Source organism: Macrotis lagotis, chromosome 1, assembly GCF_037893015.1.
Source record: "Macrotis lagotis isolate mMagLag1 chromosome 1, bilby.v1.9.chrom.fasta, whole genome shotgun sequence".
Taxonomy (NCBI): domain Eukaryota; kingdom Metazoa; phylum Chordata; class Mammalia; order Peramelemorphia; family Peramelidae; genus Macrotis; species Macrotis lagotis.
Window position 1 is genome coordinate 882,925,817 of NC_133658.1, and position 15,297 is coordinate 882,941,113.

The 15,297-nt window shown below is 50.2% G+C and overlaps 1 protein-coding gene across 5 annotated transcripts in view; it reads left to right on the top strand.

Annotated features, from left to right (window-relative positions):
- Window positions 1-15,297, top strand: part of CASZ1 (castor zinc finger 1) — a 242,534-nt gene that overhangs the window by 192,901 nt on the left and 34,336 nt on the right. For all 5 annotated transcript variants that reach the window (XM_074218472.1, XM_074218474.1, XM_074218473.1 and 2 more), the window contains 4 exons: window positions 66-578; window positions 6,889-7,702; window positions 10,697-10,765; window positions 15,075-15,165. In XM_074218472.1, the coding sequence (XP_074074573.1) occupies window positions 66-578; window positions 6,889-7,702; window positions 10,697-10,765; window positions 15,075-15,165 (1,487 nt within the window). The remainder of the gene's footprint in view (window positions 1-65; window positions 579-6,888; window positions 7,703-10,696; window positions 10,766-15,074; window positions 15,166-15,297) is intronic.

The window sequence follows — 15,297 nt, forward strand, 5'->3', positions numbered from 1 at the left end:
GCTTGCTGAATGGCTGTCCGATTGAGGGCCTGCCTGACCATCTGTCTTCTTTTCTGTCCCTCCAGCTGAAGGTGCTCTATGCCCCGACCCACCCTCAGGAAAACCCGCGATGGCGGCCAAGCGTAAAGGTGGCCTGAAGCTCAATGCCATCTGTGCCAAGCTGAGCCGCCAGGTGGTGGTGGAGCAAGGAGCAGAGACAGGCCTCCGGCCAGAAGGTGGCCAGGGCAACCCCCTGCGACCCCAGGAGAAGGAGCAAGGCAGTGGGTCCGAGGCCAAGGTCACCCAGACACCTCGGAGTGAGGAAGACCGGCGGCGGGCCGTGATCGAGAAGTGGGTCAATGGGGAGTACAGTGAGGAGCCCGCCCCTGTCCCCATCCTAGGGCGTAGCACCCGGGAGGGCCTGGAGCTGCCCCCTGAGGGGGTCTACATGGTGCAGCCCCAGGGATGCAGTGATGAGGAGGACCATGGAGAGGAAGCTCGGGGGCCCACCTCCCAGAGCAGCAACTTCCTAGAAGAACGGGACTCGGATGGTCCGGCCCCCAAGGAGGAGGGGGCACACAACGCTAAGCAGGCTTCAGGTAAGACCACACCCCATTTGGGCATCTCAAGCTTCCATCCCTGGAGTTGAGAGTCCTTTGGGTTCATTCCTGGAGGGGACTGTATCAGTAAAGCATCACCCAAAGAAATCTGGGGTTTGGGGTGTGGTGCCCAGGTCCTGAGACTTTTCCAGTGGGGGCATCAGGGGTAGGCCACAAGATCACAGACCTCATAGAGAATCAAAGGGTCAGCCCCCTCATTTGATAGGTGAAGAATCAAGACAGCCATAGTGGCTAAAGGACTTATCCAGGGTCTCATAAGCAGTCAGTGGCAGAGTCATGATTCCAATGCAGCTCCCCCAAATCCCAAATTTAACAAACTTTGCTTCTTCGGCAACTATGGAAATCATCTAGATTTATGAAGCACAACACCAAAAACCTAGCCCCTGCTTTCAAGGAACTTCCAATCTACTAGGAGAGACATTGTGCAAACAGCTGAGTACCACCAAGATCAAGGCAGGATAAATGGGGGGGGGGGAACTCCCAGGGAAGACCCAAAGATTAAGGAGAACTGAGATCAGCTGCTGGCAGAAGGGGGAACATGAGCCAGCACCTTAAGGTGGCCAGGAAAGTATAGAGGTGGAGGTTATCAGAAAAGGGAGTGGTCCAGGCATGGGGGCAGCCAGAGATGATGCTCAGAGGCAGGAGATGTGGACAGGGAGGAGACCACCACCCTTATTACAGTGCACACTCCATAGTGTAAGGGGCAAGAACCAAAGGAAGAAAGGGACCACCTTACAGAGGGCTGTGAAAGAAAAAGGGGATTTCATATTTGATCCTGGAGGTGACAAGGAGACAGAAGAAGGGAGGGAAGGCTGGGACAGAGGGAGGGAAGAAGAAAGAAAGGAGGGAGGGAGGAAGGAAGGGAAGAAGAAAGGGGGGAGGGAAACAGGGAGGGAGGAAGGAAAGGAGGGAGGGGGCACTGACGGTGCTCTGGGCAGAAGGGTGGGACTTGCCCTGACCCTCCCCTAAGTCTCAGTGACTCTTAGTAGACCCAGAACCTGGGGAAGGGATTGGAGTCAAGGAAGTGGACGCTGCGGCAGGGCTAGGAGGGTAGGGGACTGATCAGGAACATGGCTGTGAGCGGGCAAACCTGGTGGGGACTCTGAGAGCATATGCACTAACATCTGTCTTTGGAGAGCGAGGTAAGAGTGTGTAGACGGAGGCAGCAGGGAGGCTAGTTAGCTTTCAACATACTGATGTCTTTGATTTTCCCTCGGAATAGTTCTGAAAATGCCTTTGGTCTCCCTGCGCCCTCACCCCATCCCCTACACCTGCTCCTCTGACACATTAGAGAATCTTAGAGCTGGAAAGAATCATCTGCAACACAAATGAATGAATGAATGGAGTGAATGAATGCATGCATTCACCTCTACCTGAGCAAATTTTCCTCCTGGAGCATCTTGAATAAATGATCATCTGGGGTTCCAGAGACACCACTAGGAGAGCCTCATCCAGTTGGAGCCAGATCAAAAATGTTGGAAAGTTTATCTCCCTCTATCAAATTGAAACCTGCCTCCATGTAACTTCCACCCCTAGCTCTTAGCTCTGGCCTCTAGGGCCAAGCAGATTAAGGCTAATCCCCCTTCCAACCCTGCCAAGGTCTTTCCTGAGGTCTGCCCCTTCCTTCCCTCCCATCTCTCCACAACTTGGGCCTCTCCTTCGGCCTCCTGCCTCCTGCCTCTGTCTGTCTACATTGTTCTTTGGCTTGTCTCCTTCTTCCCAGTTCTCTCCTGAGGTTCCCAGGTGACCTAAATGGTTTATTTATTTCTTCCACTAACTAGAAGGCCTTTCCATTCATTAGAAGTGGAAGTCAGAAGACTGAATTCAAATCTTCCCATTTCACTTAGTATCATTGTGTGGCCTTGGGCAAGTCTGGGTCTCAGTTTCCTCATTTGTAAAAAAAGAGATGTTTGGACTTGATGGTTTCTGAGGTCCCTTCCAGCTCTAGAGTTAGAATCACAATTGCCTCTATCTTCCTTAGGAGGTGAGGTACCCCACTGTGTGGATTGCTGGGGGCACCCCAGGGCAAGGCAGTCTAGCTGGCCAATGTCTGACCCTTGGAAAGGGAAGAGGGGTGGAGAAGAAGGGAGTTAGAGATCTGATGGTGGGTGAATTTAAGGAGACCCCATAGTCTGGGGTTATCACCCAGTGGGATTGAATCCCCCTCCACCATGGATCTGTCCAGATGCCCTCCCTTCTTCCCTTCCAACCCCTGGGGTGGTTCACAAGGAGTGAGTCGCCTTATCTGCCCCTCCCCCAGCCCCATTTCCCAGCACCCCCCTCCCCTGCAGTGAGGGGCGCATCTTCCTCCCTGTGCGGGGAGCCCAGGCAGCCACATAATTATGCATATAAGATATAAACAGAGCTGTTTAATTATCCTTCGCCACATCAGTGACAGAGTAATTAACAAACATTGCAAGATCAATGAGGAAAAGTGTGACCTTCAGTTTCCTCTGATAGGGAAAGCCCTTGCCATATTCAGACACAAGGTGATTGCACCAGGATGGGGGGGGTGAACAAGGAAGGGGGCACCAGCCCCCCGGAAGTCTCCCATCTGTGCTGCCCACTGCCCCTGGCAGCACTAGAGGAAGCCTACCCTGGCCTTCCATGGAAGGAGACTGAGGAACATCAGGGGGTCAGCCTGGCCCGGGCTGCCCCTCCCTCCAGTCTGCCTCCAGTCAGTGGTCAGAACAATTGGCAGCAGAGACTTGGAGGACAAGACTGGCATGGTGGTCACTTCCATTCCTAGCCTACTCCGTAGTCTGACACCCATGGGGTCATGTTGTTCTGGACCCACACCCCTTCTGTGCTCCCCACCACCCAGTCCCTGCAAATGGAAGTTGCCAGAGACTTTGGGATGGCAGCCGAATGGGCTGGGTGCCCCTGGTTCTTCTTCCTTTCTCCCCTGCCTGTCCCTTCCTGCCTGCCTTCTCCTGGGGCTCCCAGAAGCTCAGGGCCATGAATTTTAGGCCCAGGGTCCCCAGGCCCCTGTTCCCTCTGAGCTGCTCCAGGAGGACTTGGTATTTTCCTGCCATATATAGTACGCTGTCTTCAGCTATTTTTAGTTCATTTCCCCTGGTCGCTGAGCCACATGTTCTGGGGCCAAAGCCTTCTCCTCTCTCTCCACCAGCAGCCACCAGGGCCTGGCATTGTCCATCTCCCAAGGCCTGCTCCATCTGGGCGGTGCCCGTGAACAGGGTGACCGTGTCTCCTCTCTCCCATGCTGACATTGCCCCAAGTTCTAAGAGGGCTGTGCCCAGAGAGCAGCCTCCCTTCTGAGCTGCCTTTATTCCCTGTTCCCCAGAGGATTTCTGTTTTTGTCCCTCTCTTTGCTGCCACCTGAGAAAATAGTAAGAGCAAGGCCCAAGACTTTGGGGACTTTGGGGGACCCTGGGACAGTCAAATAAATTCACTGTCTCGGGGAGTTGAGTCTGTCCATCAATCCCAGAACAGGACATGATGCCTTGTCAGAGACAGAAAACCCTCCAAGGGCTTCTATAGGAGATCCTAATCTCCTATCCCATCCCTCCCTTTCATTATTCTTCTTTTGTCCTTCTCTCTCCCTTTCCATCTGTTGTGGCCCAGGTGAGCTAGGTATGATGTGTCAAGTTAGACTAAGGGTATACTTGTCCTTTATGCTGGCTAGCAAGGATTCTATAATTCTGTGATCATTTGGTCCCCCTTCTGTTACTTCTTCTTAATTCCTCACATTGGCTGAACTCTGTATGTATATGTGTGTTACTGCAAGAATCAACCCTAAAGCAAACTGTGAATGTGAATGGGATGAATTTGCCCATAAAACAGAGGAGAATTGCAGAATGGGTTATTTTACACAAAAGGGTCACAATGTGCACCTGTAAACTTGTGCCCCCTATCCCTTGGGCTGGAGAGTGGCCCACACCTATGTGAGCTGTTGATTCTGAAATTGTATGCCAGCCTTAATATATTTGGAAAATTAAATGGCTGTGGATTTGTGTCTCCGTTAGATTGTGTGTGTGTGTGTGTGTGTGTGTGTGTGTGTGTGTGTGTGTGTCTGCATGTGTTTGTTCCAAAATCCTGCTCAATTGCCAGGCTATAGCATGATCTCTCTCCTTTTCACTAGGACTCTGCCCTCAACAATGCAGTTTTGAGTATTGGGGGGGGGCAGTGAGGGGAAGAGCCAGAAAACTACCTGAGCCCTTGTGAGGCAGTCTATTCCCAGCCCAAGCCTGTGCTTGCAACCCCCTGTACCACCCACCCAGGAGAGTTGCAGTGAGTGATTGGAGGCGATGAGGAGGGAGGTTTGAAGGACTCCTGCACACAGTAAATCTTTGCTTGGCGGGAGGGAGGAGGCGACTGCGGGCACAAGAGGGGAGGAGGGCCTCCGTGTCAGATTGAAGCTTAAATGAATCTGAGCTGGCACGTCAGACCAATCTGTATTTCCTCCTTTGCTCTGTTATTGGGTGACCTCCAGCTCCCTTTGAAGGCTCCACTTCTCCCTCTCCCCTCCTCCCTTCACAGTGACCAGCAAAGCAGCCTTGGGAGGACACAGAGACCGCAGCTAGGCTGCCAGGTCTGGGATGGCCCAGGTCCCCAAGCCACAGAGTTACCTGCCCAGGTTTCTCCTGGCCTGGTGCCATTTCTACAACGGGCATGGAAAGAGACAGAGAATAGAAATTTGCCAGAGTGGTTGTCGGGTGGCAAAAGGGTGGACCCTCTGTGAGGAGAGAAGAATGCAAAGCTGATAAGGGCAAAAAAAGGGGGGAGGATAGACGTAGGCATAAATTAAACCTCCGTTGCTTACTTCCCGTTTAGCCTTGAGCAAGCCACTGAACTTCTGTGCCTTGGTTTCCTTATCTGAAAAATGAGAGGGTTGGACTCGGTGTTCTCTGAGATCCCTTCCAGCTCTAAATCTAGGATCCTCATTCTAAGGATGAGACTTTGGAGAACAGCAGAGAACAATAATGGATTTGCTTAGCTGATTGCATAATAAGTATTTATTACATACTGTAGACAGAGTGACCTGCGTTCAAATCTCAGCTCTACAATTTACCACCTTGGTTAAGTAAGTCACCTCTCCTCTAGGGACCAGTGTCTTCATCTGTAAAATGATGAAATAATGAAATGATCCCTAAGGTTTCCTCCAGCTAGAAATCTCTGGTCCTATGAGAGAGAGAGAGAGAGAGAGAGAGAGAGAGAGAGAGAGAGATTGAGAGTACAAAAGAGGGTAGGTTGGAATAGGGTCATTCAATCATGAAAGCACCAACTATGTCTCAAGGGTTATGCCAGGAGTTGGCATACAAAGATAAAATGAAATTGTCTGGGAGTTTATATTCTACAAGGAGAGGGAAAGCAAGGAACAATATGGACAAAAATAAGGAGATACAAGTACAAATTCATGTTGGGGAAGAGGGGGAGGGCTTAGCCTTAGTATCATTGATTTAAAATTAGCAAGTCCCTGAACTCCCATGAACCTCAGTTTCTTCATCTGTAAGATGGGAAGTGTTGATTTTTAAAGTTTCTCTCTCTCTCTCTCTCTCTCTCTCTCTCTCTCTCTCTCTCTCTCTCTCTCTCCCTCTCTCTCTCTTTCTCTCTCTCTCTCTCTCTCTCTCTCTTGGCCTCTGATCTCTCTGGTCTCCTCCTCCTTTACCCTTGCCCTCTCTGATAGATCTTGAGGGACCTGGTCTGGGTTCAGATTCTGACTTTGCCACTCTTTAGCTGTGTGACCTTAGACATATTGCTTCCTCACTCTGGCTCTCAGTTTTTCTTCTGTGAAATGGGAGGAGGGAGGGTTGTCCTTTGTGACTTCTGAGATCCTTTCCAGATGTAGGCTTCTGACTCAACGATGCTTCCCGGCCCCCTCCGTCCCTGACCCATTTTCCCACTTGCCCCCACTCTCCCTCTGCTCCCAGGAGAAGGCCCAGGAGGTGGATTTTCGCTGGCCTCACTTCCAGTAAAATCGCTTTTCCTTCATATTAGGCCAAGGCGAGAGCACAGAGACATTTATGAAACTTTGTTTAATGTACTGAAAAGCCATCGGCCAGAACATTTAGGAAATTGATTTTCCTGGCATTGATGAACTCGTTTTATTTTACCCCAGTATTAATTACTTTTTTTTTAAACAAATTAATTTAAGAGTCGTAAAACCTAACAAGTGAGCCAAATGTCCGTAGATCATGTCCCCTCAGCCCCCCATATCCCCCTCCCCCCTTGGGAAGAGGGGGGGGGAGGGCGGGGGCCACCCTCCCCGCTGTGGGAGTCACCAGCCCCTCACCTGCCCCCTGGGTGACCCCCTCCTCTGTCCCCACAGGAGAAGCTTCTTCCCTCCGAGATTACGCTGCCACTACCATGAACGAGTTCCTCGGCATGTTTGGCTACGATGACCAGAACATGAGGGATGAGCTGGCCCGCAAGGTTAGTTTTGAGAAGCTCCATGCCAGTGCAGCCCCCGAAGCCTCCCCAGCGCCCCCGACCTCAGAGGACAACAAACGGCCCAGGTTCTCCAAGTATGAAGAGTACATCCGCAAACTCAAGGCTGGCGAACAGCTCCCTTGGCCCATTCACGGTGCCAAGGCCGAGGAGAGAGTGGGTAAAGAACCGGGACCCATGCCAGGCCTGCGGCTACCCAGCAACACAGCCAACCTGGAGACTAAGGCCACCATCCTCCCAATCCCCTCTCACAGCAGTGCCCAGATGCAAGGGCTGGTGGCCCGGGCCTCCAAGTATGACTTCTTCATCCAGAAGCTGAAGAACACTGAGAGCATGCGGCCCCAGAACGGGAACACCTACAAAAAGCCGTCCAAGTATGACCTGGAGAATGTCAAATACCTCCATCTCTTCAAGCCCGGGGAGGGCAACCCAGACATGGGGGGTGCCATCGCCTTCAAGACCGGCAAGGTGGGGCGTCCCTCCAAGTACGACGTTCGCAACATCCAGAAGCTGGCACCTGTCAAGGCGCCCCCTGCCCCCAGCCTGGCTTCCACGCCCCTCGCCAGCGCCCCCAGCGCTACCCCAGTGGTAGGACCCGAGCCACCTGTCCCCTTGCCTTTCAACACCCCTGAGTACCTGAAGTCGACCTTCTCCAAGACAGACTCCATCACTACAGGGACCGTCTCCACCGTCAAGTAAGCCTCCTATACACACACACACACACACACACACACACACACACACACACACACACACAGAAACAAACACAGCACATGCATGTTGAGACCACACACCAAGGGAGACCTTTCCCCTGGACCATGAGCCATAACTAAAATGACAGCCCAGGAGGCCAGAGGATGCCTCCCTAGCCCAGGCTCATTGCCAAATAGGCATGGAACCATTTTAAATTTATTTGGGGGTCCTAGAGCTTATTGTAGAGAGTATTGTGAGACAAAGCAGAGGGGGCCAGGATGGAAGGTGGGTCTTCCAGGGGAACCAGGAGGAAGAGAACAGAAGCCAGAACTTAGTGAGGAACCCCTCCTGGCTAGTGTATTTGAACCACCACCCAGATGCCCAGGAATCCTCATGGCTCTTAGGGCAATTGATGCTTTCCTCGACCTGTGCCCTCAGGGGGAGGGCTCCAAGAAGTGGCCACTGGTTCAGGTTGTCCTTCTGTTTCCCCAAGAGTTCTCCAGGTGTTCTGAGGATGGTGCTTTTTAGGCCCTACTTCCTCTCTTCTCTCTGTTCCACCAGAGGGAAGCCCCCCAACTTTGGGGAATGACCACCCAAGTTCTCCCGAGATTCATCTGACCCTCCTGAGTTTCTGGCCATTGGGCTGCCAGCAGTATTCCCCCATGCCATCTAGGCTTTCCTCCCTACAGTGTGACCAATCCCTCCTGCGGGCCGTCTTCCAAGACCCTGCCGGGGGCCTAAAACCCAGGGCCAAGGATTCTAATAAGTCCAACCATGCCTCAACTTCTTGCCCTCCTCTCCCAGTGTGGCATCACATATAGGGCCCCAGGCCAGGCCACCTGTGCCCATCCCTTCTCCTGCCCTTTCTCAGCATCACAGAGATTCTGGAGGAGTGATAAGAGAAATAACGGTTTCCCTCCTGCCTTCCTAATCTGACCTGTACTAAACCTGAGCACGTCCTGCCATAGATGAACAACTGTTCTTTTTGTCAGAGAACACTTAAATTTTTCTGCCCTTTAGGACACCTCTCATAGCTAAGGAGCGGCTGGTACTTGGTCAATAGGGGATACATTTAATCAAGGGATGCCCGGAGAGGGTTTCCATATTTCTGTTGAGCCCCCAAGGCCCTTCCTAATTCTCCACTCTCAGACCCTTCTTTTCTGAGTGATCTTTAGACCTATGGTCCAGCCCATCTGACTCCCCAGGTATCCCTGGGGTTGCACCCAAGTCCACCCACGGATGACCAGGCTGGGTTGGACAGCTGACCTTGGGCCTAGACTTCTCCCCAAAGATCTATCGGGATCCTTAAGCTGTCCAGTCCAGGCTGACCTTCCAGAAAGGGACTTGCTCCCCTTGGCCCCCTGAGCCAAAGCCTTCCCCAGGTTGGTGACCCACACCTGCCTCCCTGCAGGTGCACTAGCCATGACTAAGGGATTAGCCCCTGAGATAGTGTTGCCCCTGCAGCCATCCGCACTTCCTCTTGAAGGGATGAAGTCACCATGTGTTCTGACCCTTCACTTTTCACAGTGCTTCTGACCTGACCACTAGTTACCAGAAGAGAAGAAAATCTTGGGGAAGAATGAGTCAGGGAGTTTGAATGTGAAAAATATTGTGGTGTAGTGGAAGGAATGATGAATTTGAAGGCATGAGACCCGGATTCAAATCCTGGCTCTGCAACTTGCTACCTTTGTGACTTTCAGTAAACCTCTTCCCCTCTCTGGGCCTTGGTTTCCCAAGCATAAAATGAAAGGGTTGGACTATCAAGGTCATCTAGTCCTCCCAGTTCTGAATTCTGTGTTCTAAGGGTCCTCCCAGCTCTGACATCCTGTGTTCTAAGGGTCCTCCCAGCTCTGACATCCTGTGTTCTAAGGGTCCTCCCAGCTCTGACATCCTGTGTTCTAAGGGTCCTCCCAGCTCTGACACCTGTGTTCTAAGGATCCTCCCAGCTCTGACATCTGTGTTCTAAGGGTCCTCCCAGCTCTGACATCTGTGTTCTAAGGGTCCTCCCAGCTCTGACATCTGTGTTCTAAGGGTCCTCCCAGCTCTGACATCCTGTGTTCTAAGGGTCCTCCCAGCTCTGACATCTGTGTTCTAAGGGTCCTCCCAGCTCTGACATCCTGTGTTCTAAGGGTCCTCCCAGCTCTGACATCCTGTGTTCTAAGGGTCCTCCCAGCTCTGACATCTGTGTTCTAAGGGTCCTCCCAGCTCTGACATCTGTGTTCTAAGGATCCTCCCAGCTCTGACATCTGTGTTCTAAGGATCCTCCCAGCTCTGACATCTGTGTTCTAAGGGTCCTCGCAGCTCTGACATCTGTGTTCTAAGGGTCCTTCCAGCTTTGACATTCTCTGTTCTAAGGACCCTCCCAGCTCTGGAGCTCAGGATCCTTCCTGCCTGGACCATTCCTTTATTTCTCTTACTGACTTATGTCTAGGAATCCCCTCGAGGCTCAGAGAAGGATCCCCTCCAAGTTCCAGGAAGATCCAATTCCAGACCCTACAGGTTCTCCAGACAGTCTCTGGCATTGGCCCTGCCCACACCTGCCACTTGAGCCCATTTCTTCTTCCCTTCTCTATTCCTGTGCTTTCTCTCTCCTTTGCCCTGTGATACTCCACTGTCTACTCCTCAATTGTTCCTAAACTTGACAGCAGATGGGGACAGAAACAGGACCTCCTGGGCTTTCCTTCCCTTGAGTCCAGAACCCTCTTTCTATAGCTTATGAAGGAAGTTGCCCCCTGGCAGCCTTAGAAGGGTTAGCTCCCTGTGGGAACCATTTACCTGAGCAACCTGAACAGGTAACATTCACTTGCCAAGGGAATTTCTCTGCCATGAGCTTGACAACCTCAGAACCCCAGGGCGGGGGGGGGGGGGGTGTCCAAGGGCCTGGGGGGGTCCAAGTTCTGCCAAAAGGGACTAGCCCAGCTAGAAGCTCCGAGGTAAGTGAGGCCATCCCCCTGCCTCTCGGATCAGCTATTTATGACCTGTGTGTCTCTCCCCAGGAACGGATTGCCCACAGATAAACCAGCTGTCACCGAAGATGTAAATATTTACCAGAAATATATTGCCAGGTAGGCCGTTTCTGGAGGGAGGTTGGTATGGAGAGAGGGTCTCTGGGGACCAGGCAAAATGGGTACGGGGTCATCCCTCCACCTGGCTGGCAGAAATGCCTTCAGACATTTTAACTAACTCTTCTTTGTGCTCATATAGCCTTCTGGAAAGGGGTTCAGGCACAAATGACCCATGGGATGACCCCCCAATAGAAAAATAAGCAAACACAATATTTGTACTGCTTTTCTTAGGTTCCCCCCTTCAAGTCACTGGGGTCTTCTCTGACCCTAAGAACCTTCTGGGGAGGGGAATGAGGGATGACCAGAAGCAGGAAAGATTCAGAACCTGTCCAGGGCCAGGGCCCTCGTGTTCAGGTGTGCCTCCTGAACCAAAGGCCAGAGAAACCCCTTGCTTCTCCCCCTACCCTGACTCCATGCTTTCTGTGACCAACTGTTTAAATCTATTCAAATGAATGGGGGTGGAGAGAAGGTTGGTATTTGTCCCTCAGTTGGCTCAAGAGATTCACTCAAAGCCCCTTCCAGGATCTGTGGACAGTGCTAATTGCTGACCAGGCAGGGGGTGTGGGGGCCTGCCCATGATATCTGTCTCTGTCTATTTTTGCTGCCCCCCCTCCTCAATTTCTCTTACTGTCTTCCTTTCCCTCTCCTGTGTTTCTGCCTCTGCCTCCCTCAGTACTGCTCTTCCCCCCTTTTTTTTATTATTATTATTATTATTATTATCATTATCATTATCATTATTAGGGCCTCAACAGATGGTCCTTTTGGCAGCTCCAGTTTAAATATTTATTTGTGTGTAATCCCCCCCCCATAATTGGGACCTTTTCTCTCCCTCCTCTCCTCTCCTCGTGCTCACACATCATCGTTAGAGGGACCGGACCTGTCTGTAAACACTGGCTAAGCTCCCTAACTTCATCCCTGCAGTTACGGAGACTCGGCACAGTTATTTCGATCCGTGTATTTATTCATTTGGGCTCTAAGACAGCATCCCATCAGAAGGTGATGGGGAGGGAGGCAGGCGGGGTGGAAGGGACTGGGGCTGGGGCTTCACGCTGGCTGGCGAGCTAGGCGTGAGTGTGAGCTCCCCACTGTGGGAAGCCAAACAGATGCTGGGCTTTAAAAATTCATAACTCTGGACTGTTTCAAGTGTCAGAAAATGCCTAGGATGGAGATAACCCTTTAGCCGCCTCCTCGGCGTCAGCCTTGGGGCAGGCCTCACGCCCCAGCCTTCTCTACCTTCCCAGCCCAGAGAAGCTGCTTCACCAGCGTTGGCAGGCTTTCCTGGGGCATTGTGGCCTCCTCATAGACCTGAGCCAGGGCAGCCTTCTCCTGCCAGGGCCAGACCAGTTTATTCAATGATCATTTAGTAAGGTCCTCCTGTGTATACCGGTCATCTTTCTTGGTCACTCAGTTCTCTCAAAGGTGCTTCCTTCAGGTTTTTCAGTTGTAGATGGCAAGGTCTCAGGATTAGAATGAGCTTCCTCCTGACCAAAACTGTTAGGAGTCCTTCTTTCCTTTGAAAAATTTGTCCCCAAATGCCACCTTTTACAGGGAATTTTTCTCCTACCACAAAAAACCCCCCAAACCAAAAACTTGTATTTATTTTATAAAGGGACTTGGACCTGTTGGTTTCATCCATCAAGGGAACTTCCAAAGAAGTGAAATGACTTACACACACATGCAAATATAGAAATACATACTCATATAATCACATACACACATACACCCCTTACCGCCCCCCCCCCAGTAGAATATAAAGCCTCATGTGGTCTGGGACTGCTTCACTCTTATCATACAGGCCCTGCTCATAGAGGGTGATTGATAACTATGACTTGATCAGTGATGGATTCAGACCTGGGTGACTTTGCTGTAATGTGAGTCTGGTTTCAAATCATTTCCAACTTCTTAGAAGCCTTATCTTCCACAGGCCTTCTTAGAAGCCACCTCCTCCAGGGAGCCTTCCCTGATCACTGTTTCCAAGCTGTCCATGTTCTTTTTACCTCCTTGAATTTATTTTACTGCACTCCTATGTGAAAAGAGCCCTAGATTCAATATCAGAGGACTGGGTTCAAATCTCAGGTCTGCCTCTTAGTCCTCAAGTGACTTTAGTCGAGTCCCCTCATCCGTAAAATGAAGGGGTCAACCTTTGCGGTCTCAAGGGTCCCATTCTCCTATTCTAAATTTAGAATCATGTGAACATAGAGATGAACCCTGGCAGGCCATCAGTGAGACATAAGCTTAACTTCAAGGACCGCACTCAAGCATCTCACACACAGTAGGAACTTAATAGATAGTTGTTGGTTGAATGAGTGAACCAAATTTCCATTTTGTCTCACTTCCCTTCCCCTCAGCTCCTCTGGGGGCTCCTCTGATCCTCGCCCAGGCTCTTGGGAGCTCAGCTTTCTTCCCCTTCTCAGGATGGTGCTCCCCGACTCGGAAGCTTTCAAGTTCTTCTCTTCCCAATCCCCAGTCCTTTCCTGACCAACTACACATAGTGCTTAGAGCCATGACTTTGACTTCAGGAGAAACCTGTATTTGAGTCTGCCATTTATTAACTACATGTCTGTGTCTTAAGTCACACCATTGCCTGAACCGCCATTTTCACATCTGTAGAATATATAGTTTTTATAATATAGAAAATATAATAATAATAATAATTGGCCCTACTCACTTTTCAAGATAACTATAGGAAAGCAAGGAAGGGAGGAAGGAAGGAAGGAAGAAAGGAAGGAAGGAAGGAAGGAAGGAAGGAAGGAAGGAAGGAAGGAAGGAGAAAAAGAGAGAAAGAGATTAAATGACATGCCCAGGATCATTTAACTGCTACATTTTTAGGCCACATTTGAATTCAGGTTTTCCTGACTTCCTATAAACTAATCTATAAGCGTGAGCCATCTGTACTCTTGGGAATGGGGGGCAGTGGGGTTGTCAGGCAGTAAAATCTCAGTTTTCACCCTTCCTTAGTGTCTTTGTCACTGGAAAGGGAAGGCAGAAGTGACACTGTGCAAATGATGACTCTGCCACTTACTCCCAGTATGATGTCAGATGATTTGCTTCATCTCATGGCCTCAGTTTCTCTGTCTGTAAAATGAAGGGGTTGGACTAGATTCCCTAATAAGATCCTTTGAACTCAGAGATGGAAGCTGGCCTTGGAAGGCAAATATAGAAAGCGAGGGCCTTCCTTTGACCTCTGTCCAATAGGTTGAACTCAGTGGGAAGGTCCCTTCCCACCTTACATCTGTGATCCAGGTGACTTGTCCAGGGTCACACATCCATGATGCTGCCCAAAATTCTGAAGTCACCTATCCACAAAAGACCCTGATGCTTGCTCTAAAAAATCATTGTCTCTAGAGTCAGAAGCGTGTTATTGTTGGGTTATTTCTGACTCTTGATGTCTCCATTTGGGGTTTTCTTGGAAAAGATACTGGAGCAGTTTGCCACATTCTTCTCTAGCTATTTTACAGATAAAGAAACTGAGGCAGACAGGGTAAAATGACTTGCCTAGGCTCACAAAGCAAATAAGTGTCTGAGTCTAGATTTGAACACAGGTCCTCTCAACTCCAGAGCCAGCTCACTATCCACTGTACCATTTAGCTGGCTAAGCAAAGGGAGTTCACTTCAGATCTTATCTGTATGACTTAACCACTCTCTCCTCAGTTCCTACCTCTGTAAAATAAAGAATTAAACTAGATGTCTGTCTATCTGTATATTCGTGGAACTTCAGATTCTGTCCCTCTTAATGTTTCACTTCCATCTCATCTTTCCTTCCACCATTTTGGCCCTCCGGCCCTTACAAGACTATTTGGTGGCCCGACTCACTTCTCTCTCTCCTCCACCTCCTGCCCAAGACTCTGTGATGTTAGCCAATGCTCTCCTCACTCTGAAATTGCTATGTGTTTGAGAGATAGTGGGGCACAAGTGGATAAAGAATTGACCTTGGGAACCAGGAATATCTAGGTTCAAATCTTGTTTGTGACACATACTGTTGTATGATCTTGGACTCCAAAGTTAAGTGAGTTCTTAGACTAGGAGTTTCAAAAAAGCCATGATCTTCATTGGAAGAAAGAATTTCTTCATCTAGGAGTCCCTATGTTGATGAGATCATGAGTCAAGTAATGAATGAATGAATGAATGAATGAATGAATGAATGAATGAAATGTTTACCTGTTTAGCCAAGAGTATACTAGAAGCTCCCTAAGAGGGAGGGCCAACACTGTTTTCTTGTTTTTGGACCTCAGTGCCTAGCCCAGATACACAGTAGGTGTCTAACCAATGCTTATTGGTTTGGATTGAGCAAAAATCTTCTTCCTCACAGGTTTTCTGGCAGTCAGCACTGTGGCCACATACACTGTGCATACCAGTATAGGGAACACTACCACTGCCTGGACCCTGAGTGCAACTATCAGGTAAGAGGAGGAGGAGGCAAGAAGTGGATCCTTCATTTACCTTGCAGCCTCCTATTCCCTAAGACATTGAGTATGACTGGCTTCAAATCTTTGAGATCAAAACTATCACGGAGTAACTCAGCCTTGCAAATA